Consider the following 23,622-nt stretch of genomic DNA (forward strand, 5'->3'; position numbering starts at 1 on the left):
ACTTGGGGGTGGGATATTTTGATTTAGTTCAGCAAGCAACCAACTAGTAACCACGCAGTGCACACTAGCAACCACATATCAACCCTCCCTAGCAACCATGTGCAACATCCATACTTAGGCTGCATCCGAAATCACATACTGTGACAGTAGGTACTGAATTAAATGAAGTACCTTCTCATCAACAATTAAAGCAGTAGTACTATATAGTATGAATTTGGATCGTATTAATGAATTTAGATGTACTACATTACAGTAAACAGATGTTAAAATTAATAAAAATTAAAGTTAATTAAAATTCAGCTTTTTCGAATGTCTTTTTCGTGTCACTCGCACAAATTTCTATAAATAGCTTTTTCGTGTTCGTTGCACGACTATGTAATGTTTTCTCATTGTTTTTTCCTTTTTTTTTTACCATTGTCGCTTGGGGTTAGAATCACTTTCTGTTACATCCTAACCCAAACCCCAACCCTAACCCCAACTCCAGGTGAGAATAGTTTTAAAAGCGGAAGAAAAACATTTAGAAACCAATACATAAAAGTGCATCCTAACCCAAACCCCAAATCTAACCCCAACTTCAAGCAACAATGATTTAAAAATAGGGAAAATCAAAAGAGAAAACAATACATAAAATGACATGAAAAAGAAAGTTGTGCCACGGACTCGAAAAATAATTTATAGAAAATTGTGCTGAAGGCGCAAAAAAGCTGAATTGAGTGCCATGGACACAAATAAATTAATAATTGTTTTTGTGACTACAACACGACTTGCCATGAGATCATGTTGCACTTTCAACATAATGCAACAGTACTAGCAGTGGGACAAAACTAACAAGTGTTACTTTCGTCCCGAATTTATACCCGATTTACTTTTATTTTGAAAAACTCTGAGAAGTCAAACTTCATGTGTTAGAGCAGTGGTTCCCAACCTAGGGTCCAAGTTCACAGGGGGGCGCGGGGGCAGATATGCTTTGAGGTGAATAAAGATGCATAAAATGTTGCACTTATAGTTTTATATAAAAATTTATAAAACGGTTAGTTCCAATCCTTGATTCTGATTGGTCAATAGGTGTGCTTTATTCACAATAAAGCACTGCTATGACCGCTTCACCCAACGGTTCTATTTAATATCACTGCGCCCTTAGCAACACCCTTAGCAACACATAAACATATAATGAGACAAAGTCTGAGAGCAGTTTCTTGTTTTTATTTGAGCTTTCATGTTGTTGTTCGCAGTCAGGGACTATTTTTTCTAGCGGAAGGAATGCTTTTATTGATTTAACTTCATGAAAGTTGCACTAATTTTTTTTTACTTTAACATTGTGTGGTAACCGTTTTATAAAAGCAATAAGGCACTCGAGGCAAGTGCTGTATCGTGAACAAGCAAAGGCCGAAGGGGTTGCAGGCACTCCGCTTCGCGTCGTGCCTAACAACGCCCTTCAGCCGTTACTTATTCACGATACAGCACAGCCTCTCGTACCTTATTGCTTAAATATATTTTTTTAAGTTTTTCAAAAATCATATGCTTACAATGCCAAGATAGTCAAAAAATATCTCTTATATCAAATAATCATTTAAATTTTGCGCGCACACATCACTTGTTCAATCATGTGCTTGTTGTCATCGTAACGGCAAAATCAAAAGGAAACATTCAGTATTCTATGTTCATACACAAAATCCCGAAAAAAGATAAACAACTGCGTTTTACTAGTTGTGTAAAAATGAAAATATTAGGCTAAAAGGAAACATTTGAAGTTGAAAGGAACATTTCCTCTGTATTCATGTAATAAAATGTCATTAAATACTTAAAACTAAATTTTGTTACTATATATAGTGTATGGGTGTTTATGTGCATAGCATTAATATTTATAGAAAGAGTTTCGTTGCAAAACGAGATAACTCCGTTTTTTTAATTTTTCAGAAATCTCGTTTTTTTGGTTGTGCAGTCCAATTAATATCAATTCAACTGCAGTTGGTTTGTTTTAATTTAAACCTTCATAACTTAAAAAATACAGCTAAGTAGCACCATAAAACAAAATAATAACATGATAACATAATAATAAACATGTTTTGACAAAAATGTTAAAAATGAAGTTATCTCGTTTTGCAACGAAACTCTTCATATATATATGGGGGGTCTCGGATTGTTAAATATGTGCATGAGGGGGCCCCAAGGAAAAGGGTTGGGAACCACTGTGTTAGCGCACTAAATAACCTGTATATTGATCAGTACTTTAACACGTAAAACGAGAAACACAACGCGTTATAAGCAAAAAATAGAAAGCTTAAGGAATTTACTTATCATGGTTGAAAACAGCTTTCCGGACATAGACGTGCAAAACGGTGATAAAATAATGCAATATTTGTCAGCTCTGTCAAGGGTTGCGTGCTAAAGATGGTGTCATAGTTCGAATGCAAATACAGTCAGGGCTCTGAGAAAATCGCTTTGTTACTTTCATCCTGCGTTACTTTCGCCCTGGTTCTCCCCTAAATGATGTAGATACCAAGAAATGTATAACTCATAGTTCGTACTTGTTTAACAACACCTGAGTAAATAATAATCGCAGTTGTTGTGATTATGTCAAAGGACAAATAGGTCACAGGACAATGAAACCATGGCAGATGTAATATGTCTGTTTTAATGATAAAGCATCTAATTCAGTACATAATGTCACGGTACACATTTTCAGACACAGTCAACATCTTTAGGAAAGGTTTAAATTACTGAAATTAAATTTAACTTGCGTATTATCTGACAACACATCTTGTTTTAATAGACATATTATAGTAGTGGTTGTGTAATGGAGGGCACAGTGCCAATATTGAGGTTGATCTAGAGATGATATGTTTGATGACATGAATGATATGGTTATAATGTCTTTTATTTATGTTCATATATAAAACTTGTGGCCATATATGAATCTGCCTATTGGTCAATGAACTTGACACAGTCCAGATCAGCTAGAGACATAAGAGCTTGAAAACACACTTAATGGTTAGAAATAAATGATAAATGTGGCATGTGCCCCCAGAGGCTAAATATGCATATTCTCTATTCTACTGAACTTAACATACCTTAAAATCATGTCCACAACAACAAAGTCTTTCCAATGAAATTTCCCTAGAAAAATAAACTGTTCATGTAACACATGTTAACTTTTAGGACAACATGCTCACAATTAGCCTATTTAGCACACTTTAAACAGTTAAACATTCATTATGCATATAATATGTACCGTTACAAACTTTTGATTTGTAGATATAGCCTTGTGACAACTAGCCCCAATGTCCTTTACTACAGCATAAACAGGAAACGAAAAATAGCCTTTCCTCGCGTTTCCTCTATGATGGCGTCAGTGTTTGTCTCCTGTGCTATGCTTTAATTTTTTATTGTGGAAAATTGTATCCTATAGTGGAATGTGTTTATATTCCATCTTAAAGCATGTTTGACAAAAACGCATATTGTGAATGACATCAGCATCCCGGTTCGCTCTGCCAATGGAGAGTACAGTGCCTCCATACAAACATAAACACAATTTCAACACAAGTCATGGAAAAGCACATCTGGCCTTAATAAATGACGAAATTTTACCTTCATATATACATCTTCGTCAATGAACGAAAACGAAACCGCAATGTTCTAGAAGTAATATTTATGTTATAATTTTACATTGTTAGTTGGTTAATTTAGTGTGTAATTAAATTGTGTATTTTCTGTGGGCTATGTATGCCAATGGATCTGAAACCGCATACCAATCCTAGCCCTGAAATTTGATTGGCTGTTGACCTAGGAATGTGTGGAACTCACTTTTGTCTCAATCAAGCATCTAATCACCTAGTTGATGGGCACCAATGAGAATAAAACCAGATCCTTATGGCTGTATCTCAAACATGTGGACTGAATTGATTTTTTTTCTTGGTTTAATGAACAGTTCACTTCAGACTACATCAGCTTTAATGATTTCCAGAGGCGCACTTGAGTCAGCCAATAACAACATAGTACCAAAGAAAAAGTGATTTTACATCCTGTTGCTGGGGTGGGACTGGACAAAGCAGTGGTCCATAGTTCAAATAGGACATCAAGAGAGTGTTTATATAATTTTTATCAAATCCATATAATCTTTAACAGTGAAAAAAGTTGGCAAAGTCAAGCTGTAATTCCCCTATCCACCCAATTTTAAAGGTGAGGTAGGGATGCTGGAAAAATTGTTGCAGGAATATGGTAAGCAGCCGGTCAAAGTCGGATTACACGATCATGCACCTCCCAAACTTACAGTCGGAACATTTGCAAAAATATGAACTTGTTCAGGCGAAGACTGTGCGCTATTGTTGGGTTATTGGCTCTTGCGGTTGGTGACTTAAATCAAACAAAGTTTTATTTGCTTGAAAGTGCACCAGATGTAGAATCCAGTTAATAAAACTAAATGCGTTTCCTAAATAAAGTGACAAAAGGGGTTTTCACAGCAATGCCATAGAAGAATGTTAAAAGTCTAAATAGCCAAAATGGTTATTCTAGGGCAGAGGTATTCAAACTTTTTTGTCAGCCAAACCCCTTTGATCTAAATTATTTACTCGAAATACCCCCTGAGATTTAAAACAAATATTTCAATCATTTAATCGCTCATTTGCATATTTAACTTCATCCGTTTTAAAACTTTTATTAGTAGTATTTTACATAGTTATTATTGCCCGCCATTGGACCATCATCTTGTAATTTTCTTTTATTGAAAAAAACGTATGAGCTCTCAGTTTTCTAACAAATTGTTGTGTAATGGTCACATGATGACATGCAGATTAAACATATAATAAAATATTTTTTGTTATTAAGTGTTTTATTTAGATTTTTTTAAAGAGCACCTATTGTCCGATTCACATTTTTACATTTCCTTTGGTGTGCAAGTGTGTATTAGTACATGTTAACGATAAAAAGTATCCCCCTACAGGTTGGAAAGGGAATTGTCCATTACCACTGTCGTTAATAATTTAGCCTACTGCAGCAAACCTGGCTCTGATTGGTCTGTAGGTCTGCCGTAAACAAGTTTTTGTAATTTTCACTCAAACTACAGGACCGCGACATGACAGTTGGAAACTTCTTTAGTGCAGTTTTGGCCAATAGAGGGCTGCAACCTGTTTCGAGTGGATGAACGACTGAAACTTTTTTGGAAACGTTATTTTAAGGTAAAAAAAAACTCTTTACTGTTGCTTTAAGAGAGTGAAATCTGGAGCTACAAAAATGTACCGTATGTGTAAAGTAATGTGTTTTTTTTTTACCATAAACCACGCGAATACATTGTATGATACCAAATACACAAAATAACCTTGTTTTTAGCAATGAAATAGGTGCACATTTACATTTTATGGTTTATTTGTAGTTGATGCATTTTTATCAACTCATAATCTCCCTGCAATTCACATGCGAACCACCAGGGGTTTCGCAAACCCAGTTTGGGAAACCCTGCTAACGTTTAGCGTGTTGCTAATGAGTGTCAAGCTTATAGAGCTCTCAATCTTGCAACAATTCTTTAATGAAACCAAATAAATGTAACAATTACATTCGTCTCAGCTTTACCCTACAATCCTTTGAAGAAGTACAGTGTCAATCATTAAACTATCTTTCGTAATTGTTCAAAGCTGGTCATGCAACGTTACCCTTCCTTTGACAGGAATGCATCTTTATTAACTATCTTGACATCTCAAAGCAACCAGAGACAATGGAGCAACTAAGTTTACATTTGCTTGTTTTCTCTCGATCAAACATGTAACAGTTACAGCCAGTGTTAATAGTTTGGACTGTTTAAAAATAAGGATGTAACGTTTATAGGCGCTTATCTGATTTTTGCACTTATCCTAAAAAGGGCGCTTTGAAATAACCACAACTTACCCACATGCAAATTCTGATTCGAATTCATAGCTTTCATATTTGAACTGCCATCTTTTAAAACAAAACAGGAAATCCAGATACAAATGATCTTAACCTACTACATACACAACCCTTAATGAAGTGATAAATTCACATTCTCACAGGGTTAATGCATGTGCAACATTTTTACATCACTTGAGAAATGGTTTTGGTTCTTGTGTCTCTGTTAAAATAAACTCTAGATCATGATGTGTATATGCTTACGGCATTCCTCTCAAGAACGTGTTTATATCTGATCTCTACTACGCCAGACCCTCCAGTTGTCTCAATGAATTAGACGCAAATATTTTTGGTCTTGAGACGGCCTCAACGGCCAAAACTCTAGTCTGGATCTGATTATGAGGAAATTACTCAAAGAAATGTGAGCGGACCATGTGAGAACAACACGAGAAGTCCAAGCATTTTTCTGGAGGGGAAGCGGTTTAAATCTTAAAAGAACATCTCAATTGATTTTTCCCATAGTTCAATGGATGCCTTCTTCCATAATGTGCTCAAATCTTCACACCTTTTACACAGAAATATAGTAAAGTATATGACGTTTACGTTTACCTCAATGGCTAGCAAGATCATTCAAAGGCATTTACAAGCTTCCTACATGGCTTTCTCGTGAGTCACAACCATCTCAATCCCCCTTCTTTGAATGTGGGAAAGCAAAATTTCCCTTCCTCCCCACAATGACTACATGCAACAAACAGCCTTTCATATCACCCCCGTTTCAGATCCCCAGGACTGTAGTGGTTTTGATGGAAACTACATGACTGCACATTGTCATACACCACTGCATCGGGGTCTTATCTGATATCTGTAATATCAGCAAAGTGAAGAGATTTTAAACATAATACATGGAAAGAGCACAGTTGTATATGTACTGTATACAGACAGACAGGATGTGAAAGAAATGACCCTTTATCTCAGATGACTTCCACAGCTTATCAGAAAATGTGTTAGATAGAGAATAAAGCAGAAAGGTGGAAGGAAAGATAGGATGGTGACTCCATTTGGCTGACGTAATGTCATCAAAAGCAAAGACTTATAATACATAACAAATAAAGTGTAATCGTAAGAACATCATATAATCCAAGAAGACGTCTTATGCTGTTACAGTGTAGCTCCCAAGGGTTCAAGGAGTAGTCCACTTTAAAGATGACTTTTCATAGTAAGAAAAAAACACTATTGTAAGTCAATGGGCCTCGTCTTTAAAGTGGACTACTCCTTTCATGTTGGAAATGAAGTGTTTTGTCTATATTTTGGTGTCCAAAGACATTGGGTGTCATTCACTAAGCATGCGTACGCACAAATTTGTTCGTAAATTGTGCGTACCGGACGTTTTGAGGATTCAACAAAAACTTTCAAACTAAAATTTATTTTAAATGTACGCAAAAATGTAAGAACAACTTAGACCACAAGTACGCAATAATCATGAACAAGGAAAATATATATAAAATATATAACACGAATATATATTATAAGGCTATTTCCTTGCTCATGATTATTGTGCACGTGTGGTCTTATGTAAGTTGTTCTTACGTTTTTGCATACATTTAAAATCAATTTTAGTACGTTTAGTATTTTTAGTTAGTGATTTTTAAGTCTGTACGCACATTTTACGAACACATTTGTGCGTACACATGCTAAGTGAATGAGACCCATTATTTTTTCTTTTTTAAAAAGAATACTTTTTTATATTATTTCAATAATTAGGTACTCATTGTCATGAATCACAAGATGTTGCAGGCCATAACAACATATTTTCTGTAATATAGCTGAAAATTAGTCAGAGGTAGAGTAACAGTGTTGACAGTGTGTGTGTGTGTGTGTGTGTGTGTGTGTGTGTGTGTGTGTGTGTGTGTGTGTGTGTGTGTGTGAGAGAGAGAGAGAGAGAGAGAGAAAGAAAGAGAGAGAGTGTGTATCTCTGTGTATGACTGTTAATTCTGTTACATACTGTCAACACTGTTACTCTATCTTGGTAACAGAGCTTGACAGTAACAGAGTTGACACTGACTAATTCAGACACAAGAAATCACGACTTTCAACTATATAAGACTTTTTACAGAAAATATTATATTGTTATGGCCTGTAACATCTTGTGATCCATGAAAATGAGTACCAATTTATTAAAATAATAAAAATTATGCACTTGAAAAAGTAGAAAAATACTGACTTTGGACATCAAATGTAGCTACAAATATATAATCAGCTATAAGTACTATAACATCTATAGCAGTTTACTGTAAGTATAATCAAAACGGTCCCAAACGGCAGCTTCTTCCTGTGTTTATTTGTATCCAAAATCCCTGCAGACCGCAATAACATTGATTGCCACGAAACGCACATTTGTCTCTTACTTTCTCTTTACATAAAATGGAAATTCTGATTTGGCAATGTTTGTTTCCAAATTTTGTAGATTAAACTTCTTGCAGCCAGAACTCAAGTTGTTACACGTCTACACAAAGACGGATTCAATAGAAAGTTTATTCAATCAAGGAGACGACGGCTTAACTCTGAAAAGCTCCAAACAATAAAAAAACACAAAAGCAATATATTCAAGCGCTGTTTATGATACAAACTGAAACACCGTCAGACGACGGTTATTGAGTTTGGGTTTTGGGGCGAACTGGAATAACAAAGGGCTCATCATTCAAAGTCTGTTGTGGCTGTGATAGGCTGGCTGTGTTTAACCGGCACGCTGCCCAAAGGCTGTTTACTGAACACAACATGCTTGAGTCACTTTATATTAGAGACAGACTCACAGCATAGTCTGAAAAATAAGAGAAGACTTACAAGGAATGGGAGAAGATTTATAATCATGTGCCATTCTTCTGCAGCATCAATATTAAGACAATATTCATTTATAATTTTAACCTCCGTCTCAACTCATGCCATCATGTTGTTCAGCAAGGATTTGGGCGGCTAGAACTGTGTGTGTTAAACTCACATGCAAGTACAAATAGAGCAGGTTTCTTTATGTTTCTGTTTGAGAACGGTTTAGACAGTTGGGAAGGGTCAGATCCCACCCCCTCAAGGAGCACAGGAAGTCCCATGACCTCACAGGTCCAGCCTTTCCACCAAGCCAAGGACAACAAAACTATAATGCCTCTTAAGACGTCAGTACACTCAACCAGGAAACACATCATCACCTATTTTAAGATTTACAGTATTTAAAAAAAAGTAGAACGATCAAACATCGATAACAGAGTTAACACGGCTGGAATAACATCTGTATTTTTCCCAAAAACAAGAAACTATGTATTTGTTAAACAGCCATTTAATATCTGGTTTGTCACACGCCCAATAATTCCAGTGGCCAATGAGAGCCTTTGTGAAACAAACACTGCAGTTTATTTAACAGCTCAAATTTAACAGTATTTTCCCACACCGCCCTTTAACCAAAATTCAATTAAGAAAATTTCTTTCCATCGCTCCCAACCACAAATGAGAGCACTTAAATGAATTACAAGCCAGTGTTTGCCGTTTAATGTTTGTGTATTCAAATAATGTGAATACAGAGACATAAAATGTATTGATCTACCAAAAGCTTGTGGTGTCCTAGTGCTGTTTATCACTCATTTGGGTTAAAACTTGTGTATTTAACGCTTAACTGATGGATGATTTGATTCAGATAATTGAATAAGAGTTGAGAGCCATCGCAACACTAAAGAATTGAATGGGCCATTGAAGTCCATGACAATGTAGGGGTGATAAATAAAGACAAAGAAAACCCAAACAAAGGTTACATATACATTTAGTGTTTCTAATCTGAAGCTAAAATCTGGTGTAGTTTACTAACTTAAAGGGACATTTCACTTTTTTTAAATATACAAATTTTCCAGCTCCCCTAAAGTTAAACATTTGATTCTTACTGTTTTGGAATCCATTCAGCTGATATCCGGGTCTGGCGCTAGCACTTTTAGCATAGCTTAGCACAATCCATTGAATCTGATTATCCATTAGCATCTCGCTTAAAAAATAACCAAAGAGATTAGATATTTTTCCTATTTAAAACTTGACTATTCTGTAGTTACATCGTGTACTAAGATCGACGAAAAATGAAAAGCTACGAACTACACGAAAATAGTCCCCTTGGTTTCTTTCAATATCAGGGGACTATTTTTGGGCAGTGCGTAATATCACTACGCCTGCTGCAGCCATATTAAGTCCTTGATTATTACGTCAGAATGAAAGTATAGTCCTAACCATATATGCCTAGAAAATCGCAACTTTAAATTTTTCGTCGGTCTTAGTACACAATGTAACTACAGAAGAGTCAAGTTTTAAATAGGAAAAATATCTAAACTCTTTGGTTATTTTTTAGCGAGATGCTAATGGTCTAATCAGATTCAATGGATTGTGCTAAGCTATGCTAAAAGTGCTAGCGCCTCACCCGGAGGTCAGCTGAATGGATTCCAAAACGGTAAAAATCAAATGTTTAACTCTAGGGGAATAATTAGCATATTTAAAAAAAAAAGTGGAATGTCCCTTTAACATACAGTACAGTTAAACTTAACTTATACCAATACACTCATAAAAAAAGTGCTTCTTCTCAAATCCTGAATATGTTGTTATACGTATAACCTACTTCAGGTTTATGAAATATAGTAGCACTCATAAGCGGGACTTTTTGGTTCAAATAAATCTCACACAAGATCTTATAACTACTCGTGAACCTTCATATCAGTACAGCAAATCAGAAGGGAGGACACCGCAGACATACAGCGTCTGAAACAGGAGCCAAGAATCGGGGTGAGCCAACAGCCTCTGCGGGGAGCTGCAAAGCAGAGTACCCGATTATCAGGCCTTTGTATGTAAATGTAGCTAACATGCTGAGCCCAAGACACCCAGACACAGCAGGAGTGATGGGTCTGTCTGCTGGCTGGGGCTTCCCGTGAGGAGGTGGAGCTCATCTGATAAAGCCAGTAGGGAGGCCTGGGGGCAAGACACTGACAGCATTGATAAAGTAACTCTATATCGGCCACCCTGGAGAATGTGCAGAGCAATGAAAGTTTCTCCCACCCCCCGGTGGCCCTCTGAACAGGTGAACCCAGCTGACTTCTCGCAAATGTCTTGTGGAGACACCATGCAGGTCTCAAAACCAGCAAAAAGTGCTTTCTTTCTAAAAAGAATAAATAACTTCAAAACCCACCTTCCAATGTTCTTCGAGCTTTATATGTTTTGAGGACAATGTCAAGTAGTGGTTGTGCTTGTTCGGACAGCGTGTTCCTCTGGGGAGAGTTCTTTGTCCGGCACGGCCCAAGTATGACCTCATAGGTGTTTCTCAAGGAAATCCCACTCCCCTCGAGGTACAATGACAAAGTTTCCTGTTTAAGAAAGCAAAATCCGGCTTAGTAACGCTCTCCTCCACCTTATGTAATTCCAATGTCATTCCGAATCCAGCTGTGCCCAACATACTTGTGTGGCATAATTAGCTTTTATTTAGTCAACCGGCGTGTTTGTGTGCCAGTTTGCATGCTGTAGGAAAACTGTAGGATGAAAACATCCTGTATTACAATCATGAGTCATGAGTTTGAATGATGAATAGAAATCATTCATTTGAAAAAGATTAAATAGGGGCTATTTGATCAACAGAACATGCAAATTTCTATATAGATACATTAGAATGAATAATTAAGATATTAGTACTCAAAGAAATTAGTTAATAAACACTTTTAAAAATAAAATGTTTTTTGTCAGGCTGTATGGTTCGATAAAAAAACAGGTACAGACTATAAAAAATAAACGTTTGACTGAAAATGTTTTTGGGCTACCTTCACCTTAGTATATATATATTCTAATGATAACTATACAATCAAATGTATGCTTTGTTATTGTATGCATTGTAGCATATGCATATAATGTACATGTATAAACACATATAATGTAAGTATATATGCGTGTTTGTGTGTATAATGTTTTATTAACAATACCATTAAGAAAGCAAAAGCAATTTACCTCAGTGCTGCCTCAGCAGCCGTGAAGAATGCCAAGACCAGCCCACTTCATTCAAGATCCAAGGTTCAGAGTCAAATCAGTCTGTCTGTTGTATCTGGAGGCTCTGGAGAAGATACACGACAGGAATTTCTCATTTTACTTCATCCGACTTTACAGGTAAGTTCATTTACAGTTACAGACGTTTAACGCGATGTATAGATCAGCACGTCTATTCGAGTAAACGTCCTGAATCTGACTAAACTTTTAAATTCTTGCGATTTTGTGTTTTTTTTATTGTCGCTGACGGGGGATTTGTAGCTTAAAAGTTCATCTCGACTGTTTTGTGTTTTAATAAATCCTAGAGTTGAACGAAAGTCTCAAACGATAAATAGCGAGACGGTTCTATTTTATAATCCGCCGGTACGAATTTGTGTACCTAGTATGTTTAGTACGTCATACGAATACGGTTTACATTAACAAACGAAATAATTACGTTGAAAATGTGTGGGATCTGACCGTAGGATTTTCCCTTTACTGACTAATACTAAAACTCTCACTTTCTATCGAAACGTTTTTCTTTATCGCCAAACCTTGTTTAAATGTATTATTAATTATTTAAACGACAAATAATATAATCATACTGAATTTACCTAAACGTATATAAAACCGACCTTGCTTGTTTACTCAATGAAAAAAAATTAAAAGTCTCAAAAAATATGCATTGTAAAAATCTGCATCCCCTAAATGTTTGTATATTTTTCAAAATAATTTTGCTTAAAAAAAACATCATACTACTTTTTTTAACGATTTTTATAGTAAAAAATACAATAATAAAAATACCATACTGCAGGTATCTTGTTTTTTAAATGTATTTATTCTTCAAAACTTTTAAACTTTTTAAAAATATCAACGAGCAAATAATTGTTTTTTCTACTTATTTTCTTTAATGCTAAACAACGACATTTTCTATGCATTTGTTTTATTTGTTAAAACTTTTACTCACTATAAACTATTTGACATTATTTTCTAGTTCCCTCTGCTGGCCTTTCAGGACATAGCAAAGCTGTGATTTGAGCATCGAGCAAAAAAAGAAGTCAATTTCTCATCACAGACAAACCAGCAACATCATCAGGATATATCAGTATTATATTAAATATCACCTCATCTGGAGGAACATGGCAACAGGATGGATAGCACATCTAACTGGGATCCAAAACAAAACTAGTTTTTAAAGAAAAAAATATATTTCTGGAATAATGGAAGCTTCGTATTCGGCAAGTGCTGCGGTCGCTCCGTCGTTGCCTCCGTCGCCGGGCTACCTGCTCAGAATGTTTCGGGAATATCAGAACAACGCTGTCATCATGAATCATTACAACTTCACCGGAAAGCTGAAAGAGAACAAGTATCGCGATGGACTTAAACCCGAAGCCATCACGTTTCTCATCATTTGTTTGCTTATAGTGGTTGAAAATGCTGTTGTTCTGGTGGCAATCTGGAAAAATAAAAAATTTCACATGCCCATGTACTACTTGTTGGGCAACTTGACGCTCTCTGACATGCTGGCGGGCTTTACCTACATGGTAAACATTGTGACTTCGGGGGCAAACACTCTCAAAATGACTCCAGTCCTGTGGTTTCTCAGGGAAGGTGGTGTTTTTATAACTCTCTCAGCTTCTGTCATAAGCCTCCTCGCCATCGCCATCGAGCGCCATGTGACGATGGTGCGAATGAAGCCCTACCAAGGTGCCAAGCGTGGACGGATGTTCGGTTTGATCTGCGCAAGCTGGGTCTTGTCAGTGCTTCTGGGCATTCTTCCAATCATGGGTTGGAACTGCATGGGAAACCTGGACTCGTGTTCCACCGTCCTGCCTCTTTACGCCAAGAGCTTCATCCTCTTCTGCGTCACCCTGTTCACATTGATCCTTCTGTCCATCGTGGTGCTCTACGTACGCATTTTCCGCATAGTCAAGTCCAACACCCAACGGTTGGGCTGTGGTCCTCAGCGGAAAGGTCTGGCGAGGAAGTCCCAGAAGTATTTGGCTCTGTTGAAGACCGTCACCATCGTTCTTGGTGTCTTCATCGCTTGCTGGCTGCCTCTCTTTGTGCTGCTTCTGTTGGACTTCTGCTGTCCCGCTCAAAGCTGCCAGGTGCTGTTTAAGGCGGATTACTTCCTGGGCATCGCCATGATCAACTCTCTTCTAAATCCCATCATTTACACCCTAACTAGCAAAGACATGCGAAGGGCCATATTGAGGCTGGTTTGCAGCTACTGTCTGCTGACGAAAGATGGACAGGTGAAGAAGTTTGGCATGCCTTTCCTGGACTGTAGCACAAGTAGGGCCGAGCTGCCCTCACACAGGCTCGAAGGCCTGGAGACGACGGTCTCCTCTGGGAACTTTTCACCGTCCACTATAAAAGCCATCTACCCAAGGGTATTAAAGACTGGAACATGAGAAAGTAACAACCAGGGCTCAAATGGACGCCGTCCAACATTTCCCGACTCAGTTTGTCCTAGTGAATATTTATGAACTGAAAAGGAAACAAATTTGAGACGAAGAGAGATTAAAAAACATTTCTCTGCAGCTTTGAGCCGGTCGCAAATGTTGTGTTTGCAACTGCGAAGACTTGGCTTCACACACATGCATTTAACTAAACCAAGAGACTGCCAGAGATTGCGGTAGACCAGACGAATGGATTTTCCTTACTGTGATAAACACCAGTGTTTAAAACAGATCGTCTGAGGGTCAGACTAGCAAAACAACGGCTAAATTCTCATTTTAAAAATAGGATTTCAAACGGCACACAGTTACAACCGGTTTTACAGCTAAACTGAGTCTGTCTGTAGTACAGGGTGGTTGCCAGATATGTTGTAAAGATGCTTTAAAAAGGACTCTTATGAGTTGGACTTTTTTCATGATTTTGCAAAACAACAACCATTATATAATGGCTGAAATGTTCAAAGGCTTTGTGGTTTAAAGCTGCAAAGAAAACGTTGGGTTGATTCCTTCACAAACGCATTAGTATATACGCACGCAAACTGAAATGTTAAAAAAGTTACAAAAATACAAGCTAGAGTTTACAGCTCTACGTAACTAGTAATTTCAAGTATACTATGCTTGTTTTTTAGCTTTACCTTCAGTAAACTGTTTCAACTGACACAAGCTATATAAATAGTGTATATTTTATAAATATTGTTACAAAGTTTTGTATGCAATTGTATAATTGTTATTATTTAGCAGTCTGCAGTGATAAAAATAGCACTGTTATAGGGTGTGTTTGTATTTTAAAAAATGCATTAGTACTTGTTTTTATATATTTTGTTGATCTTAAATTATGAGCCTTGTACAAAAATCTTTTATATGTGCATTAATGATAATTAAAAGCAAAGTGTTCCTAAATCTCTTGCGTAAAAAATGATGTGCCTCAAAAATACTACTAAAAATATCCCACATTTTTCATTGAAGAAAGACACATATACACAACCAAACATAGATAAAGGTGTATATGTATGTAAACAGAAACATTTTAGTCAAGAAATGCAATGGAAAATTTCGGACAATTTGTGGTTCGAGTGCAAAATGATAACAATTAGAAGCTAACAGAGTGAGCTGAGCTGATTTCCAATAGCTTCAATCACACCCACACCACATGTTAACCAGGATTAAGCTATATAATCGATGCGGTTTTGTCTTTTCACAAGACGTGAGCCACACGTCCAATGTTTTCACTGCACGGTCGTTGCAAAAAACCCTACAAAAAAGGCCAAAAGCTCGTGCCAGTCCGGATGTTTATCAAAAGTGAAAGAGCTTGTCTTTGCACCTCAGAAACAAGGCTATGGGCTGACTCATTTACAGAGACAAGCAAACACTCAAGCGCTCACACCAACACGGCACACTGAGGAGGCTTTAAAAATGTGTGACCCAGTCTGTAAAGACGCAACTTAAGTCATTTTGTGTCATTTGCATCTGTATCTGTGAAAATATAACCTTGATATTTTTAACATCCTAAGACATACTGTACGTGGACATCACTTTTGTTTGCACCATAATACTTAATTCCGTGTAACGGGAACCTTTTACACACAAACGTGGACAATAACACTGCTTCATGTTCAAAGAAAAATATTTGGTTATTATATTTATTGGTTCTTACTAACCCCAAAATAGCTGGAAGAAATCAGAAGACAAACCAAAGCTCGGGTCTTACGAGGTTAATTTTGACTAAGGTAATGTAAAAGATTGAAATTAAAGTGAAATCAAACTTTAATGCTCCTAATTTTGGAATTAGATTTAGCCAGGATGTCACAGAATGGGTCACATTTGTGCATATACACATTCATTGATATAAATTACATATTATTTAAATTCCAAATATTGTGAAGTAAAACACATGCAGACAAAAACTATAAGCTCTGTCTTGCTGTATTTAATTAATACTCCGCACTAAGAAGTGACCTTTTTGGAGTGTTATATCTTTCCTTTTGAAAGTATTTATTGTTTAAACTATTTTACTTTTAATGCAAAAATTAACATAGACTTTAATATAATTAATTTTACATTATCCTCATAAATAACAATATATTTTAACAGGCTTGTGACTTTGGGTTTACATTAGTGCGTTAGATTACAGACCTGACTGGGCACTGAGTCAATTAGTTAAAAAAGTCATTCAAATTATTTTCAAAATGTAAAATAGAGGTGCAATAGGACCAAAAAAATGAAACAAAAAACGAATTGAAAACAAATGTTCCACTCATACCAAGAGCGAAACAAAAACGTTCTGGTCATTCACGTGCTTTGTTGCTAAATTTGTCATCTAAACAATATTTTACTTGCACGACAGGTCCTTTTTAACCACGGAAATTTGTCAATTGCAGTACTTTATAACAGCTCAGTAATACTCTCTCTGAATTAATAGACAATACATTTTTTTTAGCATCATGTGTTTCTATCAAGGCTATACAGTAATATCTGCAACAAATTATTTTAGATAAAAAGTGTATTTATGCATTTGTCGAAATTGTATGGGATTTTTTAAAATTAAAATGTTTACATGCACAACATGTCCTATTTAATGAAAATTTGTCATTTGTATACTCTTAGGTACAATAGATGACACTAGAATGATACCCTTTAAAAAGGTACCAATACACTGTAAAAAGAAAAGGCAAAATTTTTGTCGATTCAACATAATTTTTTAAGTTAAAGTAACAAAAATATAAGTTAAACAATTTAAACTTGATTTTATAAGTTATGTCAACTTTTCACAAGCCAAAGCTTAAAATATTAGGTTGAATTGACTTCCAAAACCAAGTTGTTTTAACTTCATGCTGCTTTTTTTACAGTCTATGTACCATTTAGGTACACACATGTACCTGTAAGGTACTAATATGCACTCTTTTTCTTTTTGAAAAGGTACGCCTTAGTGACAGCATTTGTACATTTAATTCTGAGAGTGTACGAGCTGAAGAATACCATCTTTCAGCCAACTTTGGCTTAACTTAAGCACTTTACTGTATACGTTACATTATTACTACGCTCGCTTGTACGGTTTATCCTTAGCCGCAATATTCTACTTCTTATATTATCTATTGATTTTCTGTGTTCTCCCCCATATTTACTCATGTAAAGCTGCTTTGCAACAATTAACCCTTGTGGGTTGTTGAGGACATTTTTGGCCATTTTTATGTCTTAATTTGGCCACAACTTTCTCTGAGTTTCAGCAAATGTAATGATTTTCGGTGACAAATCTTATATTTACACATATTTTGAGAAAATGCTTTGAATTTTTTCAAAAACTCAACAATATACCGTGGGCAAATTTACTACCCTTTCAGGTTGTTCGTGGACAAAAAAAGCCACTAAATTAAACGGCTGTAAAAATGTATCAGATGAATATTTTTTTTATAAATCTGCTAATCGCCCTCAGTACTGATCAAACCTACCAAATGCTTTAAAAAAAAATCCATGATTTTAACACTTTAATTGCCAAGCTCATAAGTGGTGTCACTGATTTTGATGGAACTGATTTTCAATATAAAAAGTGATTGTGGACTGGATTTTTTCACAGTCTTGGGCTTGTAAAAGATTGGTAAAAACGTTGGCTTTGATGCATTTTTAGTTTTTGTGCAGCATCAGTTTTTATTTTTTTCTCACTAATTAGTTGTTCGTGGCTTTTTTGCCCCATTGACTTCCATTATAACAACATTTTTTGATTGCAGAGCCATGGCACCGTATTATCATGCATTCTATATTGTTGGTGTTTTTCCTTTTGCTAAGAGGTAAAATTTGTCATTTTTACTGTTTACTGCACCATTAACCCTTTAGTAGGCCTGTGCAAAAAACATAGCTTAGTTTCTGGCCTGTACATTGAGTTATATGGAGTATAACAGCATATGTGTGTGTGTGTGTAGGGTTAGTATTGAGGATCACCTCCCTGGTTCACCTGTTGCTACTGCACTGGTGAGAGAGATTCAGCCTGTAGCTGTCCCTCTAAACACAAATCCACAGACAGCAGGCAACAGCAGCTCAGGAATGAAGAGGGGAACATGAAAGTGGTGTACAGAACAAAAAAAAGAACAGTCAGCACTTGCATCCGTTGTGGTGGACACACTTGCAGAGAGCACCAAGAAATATGTTGCAAGTCCTGCTGGAAAGACTAAACACGCACACGTGCACACACGCACACACTAAAAGTTAGTTTGATTGTTTAGCTCTCCATCCATCCTCTTGCTTCATTGTTCAATTTATTTGAAGTTGTTTTTGCATTTTGGTTCATAATAAATGTTCATAAATCTGATGCAGAGAAGATTTTTTTCAAACACACGCACGTACGCACACACACACACTCTCTCTCTCTAATATGCTGTTATACTTCATATAACTCAATTTACAAGCCAGAAATTAAGCTCTGTTTTTGCACAGGCCTACTAAAGGGTTAATGGTGCCACATGGTGATCAACAGTAAAAATGACAAATTTTATCTCTTAGCAAAAGGAAAAACCACCAACAATCAAAAATGGATGATTATATGATGTCATGGCTTTGCAATCAAAAAATGTTGTTATAATGGAAGTCAATGGGGCAAAAATAGTAAATGAGGGTGTAAAAGAATAAAAACTGATGCTGCACAAAAACTAAAAATGCACCAAAGCCAATGTTTTTACCAATCTTTGGCATGCCCAAGACCGTGAAAAGGGTAAAAAAATCCAGTCCACAATCACATTTTATATTGAAAATCATTCAATTTGTGTTTTTTCCCCCAAAATCAGTGACGCCACTTATGAACTTGGCAATTAAAGAGTTAAAATCATGGACATTTTGTAAACATTTGGTATGTTTGATCAGTACTGAGGTTGATTAACAGATTTATGACAAAAAAATTAGAAAAAAAAATGTACATTTTTACAGCCGTTAAATTCTATGGCCTTTTTTGTCCATGAACAACCCGAAAGGTTAGTGAATGGGAACAACCCACAAGGGTTAACAATTGTGAAAAGCGCTATATAAATAAAATTGAATTAAATCGCTGGATAAATCGATCATTTATTTCATGCATTTTCACCAAGGCTCTACAGCAGGGTTGGTGGGGATCTGGGTTACACACTGGGATAAGGTGAGTCGTAAATGACATACAAAAAAAGTTTAATCCAATTAATAACTAGCAATGACAATGACATTGATCTGTTATATTAGAAGTTAAGTTTTGGTATTGCAAATAAACTTACATTTTATGAATAAAATGAAAATTAAAACTTTTCAATTGTAAAAAGAAGAAAAAAAGTTAGATTATACCCATTTAAGTGGGTGACCAAATTAAAAGTTTGGAAATCTCTGCTCTACAGTAATAACTGCAACAAACAATTAAAATTTTTTAAAATAACATTTATTCCTTTTAAAAAATTCAACAGGCACTCCAAATCAAAAATGCTCTTCTGGATGGTGCTTTAAATAAAGGTATAGTGACATCTTGTGGTGTGGGACTCAAATAGCAACGGAGTCAAATTTATGAAAAGACTTACAAATATCTATAAAACATATATAAACACATAAAATTAACAAACTGAGTAACATTTAAATATCAATGGCGATTTTTTAGTGTGTGCCAGGTCTACCACTCTGTATTAACCAGGCTCCATAGTTCATCGCTAACCTCGCAGGGTGAACGGGTGGATGTATCTATGTTGATGGGTACAGCCACATCTCCGCCATAGTGAACTGTTGGGAGATAAAGAGATGTCATATTGATAATCTTAGAATATAAAGCTAGTCAGTTTATCATAATCATGTAAATGTGATTACCTCCTCGCAGTATATGTGGCTCTGTGTCGACCTCAAGCTTTATCTTGGTAACTTTACAGTACAGTTGGGCAACATATCTAAAATCGTATGTACAGCAGACATTTTAGTGAAACAAAAATAAAAACTAACATTTCACTTCCAAAAGAATACACAGTAATGTTTACTATTCATTATTAGCTATTGGTTAACCACTGATTTGTATGTGAATCACCTAGACATTAATGTAGTGAGTGACATGATCCTAAACCCAACGCTGACCTAAAACATAAACCAGAATTCACAAAACAGTTTAACGGAACAGCATGCCCTGACATAAAATATATTTGTGTTATTGTTTTGTCTCAAGATGCAAACTAATATTTTTTTCCTGAGTCTTAAAATGTCCTAAGGTCTAGTCCTGACTTAATCTAAGTCTTGTCTCTGAAACTGGGCCCAGATCTCTAAAGTCTTTTACCCCAATTACATATAGGGGGCGGTTTACCAAAAGGGTTTTTCTTAGTCGCAGACAAAAAAGCATGTTTAAGCATCCTTCAGGGTTCCCACACCTTGGCTAACTTCAAATTCAAGGACCTTTCAAGGACTTTCCAGGTCCAATACCCTCAAATTCAAAGACTAAATGTGAGAGCAAGGTTTCATTGTGTTTCCTTTTTAAGATAAATTGTTACAGTTCCTTTTAGAGGGAACTCACGCTGCGTCACTGCAGTGACGCTTTGAGGACGCCTCAAGTGGTAAGTGCGTCTGAATGTGTATATCAAATTCAACCAATGGTAAAGCTTAACGACAAAGACAGGGTGCAGAAGTATATCGCTATCTGAAATATTGCCGAAGATGGCGTTACAGGGACGCAGGAAGCATGACAAGGGAGACGCAGCGTCTCGTTCCCTTCTCAGGGAACAACAGTTACATACTTAATATATATCAGGGCCATTGTTTTCTAACAAGATGCACACCAGTATTGTTTTTTTTAAAGGTATGTTTGTAAAAACTAATTAAGGGGCGGTTTCCCAGACAGGGATTAGACTATTCCTAGACTAAAACAAATGTAAGAGCTGTCCAAACTGAAAGCAACTTGCACTTATATATCTTAAAATACACAAGTTCCTTTTGTTTTGGCTCAAAAGCAAGCCTGTAATGTTTTTAGTAAGGCATGTTTGTTAAAACGAGTTATATTTCCTAATTAAACTAAGGCCTAGACTTAATCTAAACTGACCCACACATTCACAAGATAAATCTAAACTAGTGCTGCGTCCGAAACCGCCTACTTCATACTATATAGTACGCGAAACGCAGTAGGCGAGGCGATTAGTATGTCCGACTACATAATATTCAAAAAACAGTATGCGAAAAGTACCCGGATGACCTACTACTTCCGGTTAGATTTTGCAGTGTGCATACGATGGACACTTCACTATCCCATGATGGCCCAGGAGAGGAGTTGTCCAACGAAGAAGAAGAGGCATGCGGCTGTTTTCGCGCTGAAATAACATGACGTGATGACGACGTATGTCACGTGATGTAGCAACATGGCGGATGTAGTACGTCCGAATCTCATTCATACTACCAGGATTCATACTATACAGTACCTACTGTTTTAACGGCAAGTAAGTAGGTACTTCATCTTATTCAGTACCTACTATACAGTATGCGGTTTCGGACGCAGCCTAGATGCTTACATGGCTGAGGGAATGACTTCAGTTGTGTCCTGATCCACTTCCTGCTGCAGTGTCTGAATCTCCTGCTCAGCATCTCGAAGTCTTTCCAGCTCTTTCTGTAAAAACCTGCCGTGTGAGTCAAGGGAAACAACACAGAGAACAACCAAACACTATAAGAAATAAAGCGAGAGCAATTTACAACACCATGATAGTTTGTTACACAGCGCTTGATTTGTTCTGTAAAGCATCTTGGTAAGCTGGCATCTACGTATTATGTTAATGGCCAGTAGTTTGCAGAATTGACAGTACTAAAGGATACTCCAGCTCTGAGTCCAGGATCTGACTTCTGGAGAGGTTTCGCTGCAGGTCATGTTCGATCTCCTCAATCTCTTGCATCATCTGGGACTTCTGTCCTTCTAAATCTACCAGCTTCTGGCCGACCACCTCCTCCGCATGCACAAGATCATTTAAACAGAAATGTTTGTAAAATCTATAATGTTGCAAAAATATGGTCCAATATTTGGAAGAAAAAAATGAAATAATACCATTTAAGATGTCAGTTGTGGTCTTCTTGGTCTTGATGTGATGGTCAAAGAACTCCTGCAGCTTCTCTCGTGCTCCTCGCAGCACACTCTCTGCTTTACTGCTCTTTATAAACTCAATCAATGCTTCCCCTGATTTTTCCAAGTCATCGTCATAAAAGACATCATTCTGTGACATGACTGCGATTAAGTTATTTCTGCAAAAGAAAAAAATCACAGTGATTCTTAAGAGCTGATAATAGAATGGCAGAAATGAAATGGGTCACGTGGTTTTAGTTGAGGGACTCTTAAAAAATATGATCTATCACTGTTGATAAAACCTGTATGTCGTTTATTTGTCGTTTTTTAAGAAAAAGATCCTTTTATGACATCTAAAAAGCCAAGTAGACTATTATGTGACACCGTCTGTGAAATCAAGGCCAAGTAGTCGAATCTAATGAGATTAATAGCATCATTGACATCAATATTTGACATGATCTTACTGTTTTATTGTATTAAAAATCAACATCTTAATATAATCCATTGTAAAACGTTAACGAAATCTAGTACTAATCGAAGATTGTTAATATAAGTTACGAGCATATAACTAACATTTCATTAATGTTACTCTACGGCAGATGTTGTTTACAAACGAACAGTTTAGATTAGCGAACTAACATTACGCTTTAAAACATACTGAATGACAAATATTCATCACATTGTAGATTACATATATTTCACTGAAATATATATGTAAACTATAATATTCTACATTATTACTATATTTCAGTGTAAACAATCTCACCCAACACATTCGCTGTCCTTCCGATTTCAAACTGACTGTTGTTTGGCGCGCTTTCCCAAACTGCGCCCAATCCGGAAGAATCAATCTTAATATAATACGTTATATAAACGCATTGTGCCGTTTTCTACCTAGACCATTTACTGTTGGTTTAAATCGATTCTAAATTTACGATCAGGCAATGATGCGAGATACCCCACTGGCGCTTGTCAGATTTGTGTAGAGACCCCGCCCACAGCTGGCTCGTTTTCCCTGCTGCTAGAATTCTTTCTAAAATCAAATGTTTTCAGCAAACTATTCAATTAAAATGTATTAAGTATAATTAAAACAAAGCTCCACATATGCTAAATATGTTTTTGTTGTATGCCCAGTATTATATTAAAATAAAACATCTCTGTCAATCAACATTCATAGATTGCTTTATGTTGTGTTCCTTGTATATCAAAAAAGATGGTCTGGACTCAAATTTGACCAGTTTTCATAAAGTAAAGACTGTAGCGTCGTTA

At 36.3% G+C, this 23,622-nt stretch overlaps 3 protein-coding genes across 8 annotated transcripts in view; 1 reads left to right on the plus strand and 2 right to left on the minus strand.

Annotated features, from left to right (window-relative positions):
• Window positions 1–12,704, minus strand: part of foxd7 (forkhead box D7) — an 87,108-nt gene extending 74,404 nt beyond the window's left edge. For 3 of the 6 annotated variants that reach the window (XR_012359328.1, XR_012359330.1, XR_012359329.1), the window contains exon 1: window positions 11,057–11,196. Coding sequence is in view for 2 of the 6 variants with exons in the window: in XM_055194700.2 (XP_055050675.2) it covers window positions 11,057–11,179 (123 nt within the window). In the remaining 4 variants the exon portion in view is untranslated. Of the gene's footprint in view, window positions 1–11,056; window positions 11,232–11,862; window positions 12,002–12,491 lie in introns of those variants that run through there. The other 3 variants (XM_055194700.2, XM_073857575.1, XM_055194701.2) reach the window with 3 other exon arrangements.
• Window positions 11,880–15,928, plus strand: s1pr5a (sphingosine-1-phosphate receptor 5a). Its single transcript, XM_055194697.2, has 2 exons — window positions 11,880–12,018; window positions 12,872–15,928. Exon 2 carries the CDS (start codon window positions 13,098–13,100, stop codon window positions 14,292–14,294), a length of 1,197 nt encoding a protein of 398 aa, XP_055050672.2. The 5' UTR covers window positions 11,880–12,018; window positions 12,872–13,097; the 3' UTR covers window positions 14,295–15,928.
• Window positions 15,929–19,815: 3,887 nt separating this feature from the next.
• spc24 (SPC24 component of NDC80 kinetochore complex) lies at window positions 19,816–23,274 on the minus strand. The gene is made up of 5 exons (XM_073857577.1): window positions 23,120–23,274; window positions 22,113–22,532; window positions 21,815–21,919; window positions 20,142–20,218; window positions 19,816–20,057 (listed from the first exon to the last, which is right to left on the minus strand). The coding sequence occupies exons 2-5, from the start codon at window positions 22,511–22,513 to the stop codon at window positions 19,951–19,953; spliced, it is 690 nt and encodes a 229-aa protein (XP_073713678.1). The 5' UTR covers window positions 22,514–22,532; window positions 23,120–23,274; the 3' UTR covers window positions 19,816–19,950.
• Between the last annotated feature and the right edge of the window lie 348 nt (window positions 23,275–23,622).

This window comes from Misgurnus anguillicaudatus, chromosome 19 (genome assembly GCF_027580225.2).
Source record: "Misgurnus anguillicaudatus chromosome 19, ASM2758022v2, whole genome shotgun sequence".
Taxonomy (NCBI): domain Eukaryota; kingdom Metazoa; phylum Chordata; class Actinopteri; order Cypriniformes; family Cobitidae; genus Misgurnus; species Misgurnus anguillicaudatus.

Excerpts from the sequence above, each read along its gene's own strand:
- s1pr5a (XM_055194697.2), top strand. The coding sequence starts at position 13,098 with ATGGAAGCTTCGTATTCGGCAAGTGCTGCGGTCGCTCCGTCGTTGCCT.
- spc24 (XM_073857577.1), bottom strand. The coding sequence starts at position 22,513 with ATGTCACAGAATGATGTCTTTTATGACGATGACTTGGAAAAATCAGGG. Across the intron at positions 21,920-22,112 it reads ATCCTGGACTCAGAGCTGGA|GTTTTTACAGAAAGAGCTGG; the intron begins GTATCCTTTAGT and ends CTCACACGGCAG. Across the intron at positions 20,058-20,141 it reads GCCACATATACTGCGAGGAG|TTCACTATGGCGGAGATGTG; the intron begins GTAATCACATTT and ends ATCTCCCAACAG.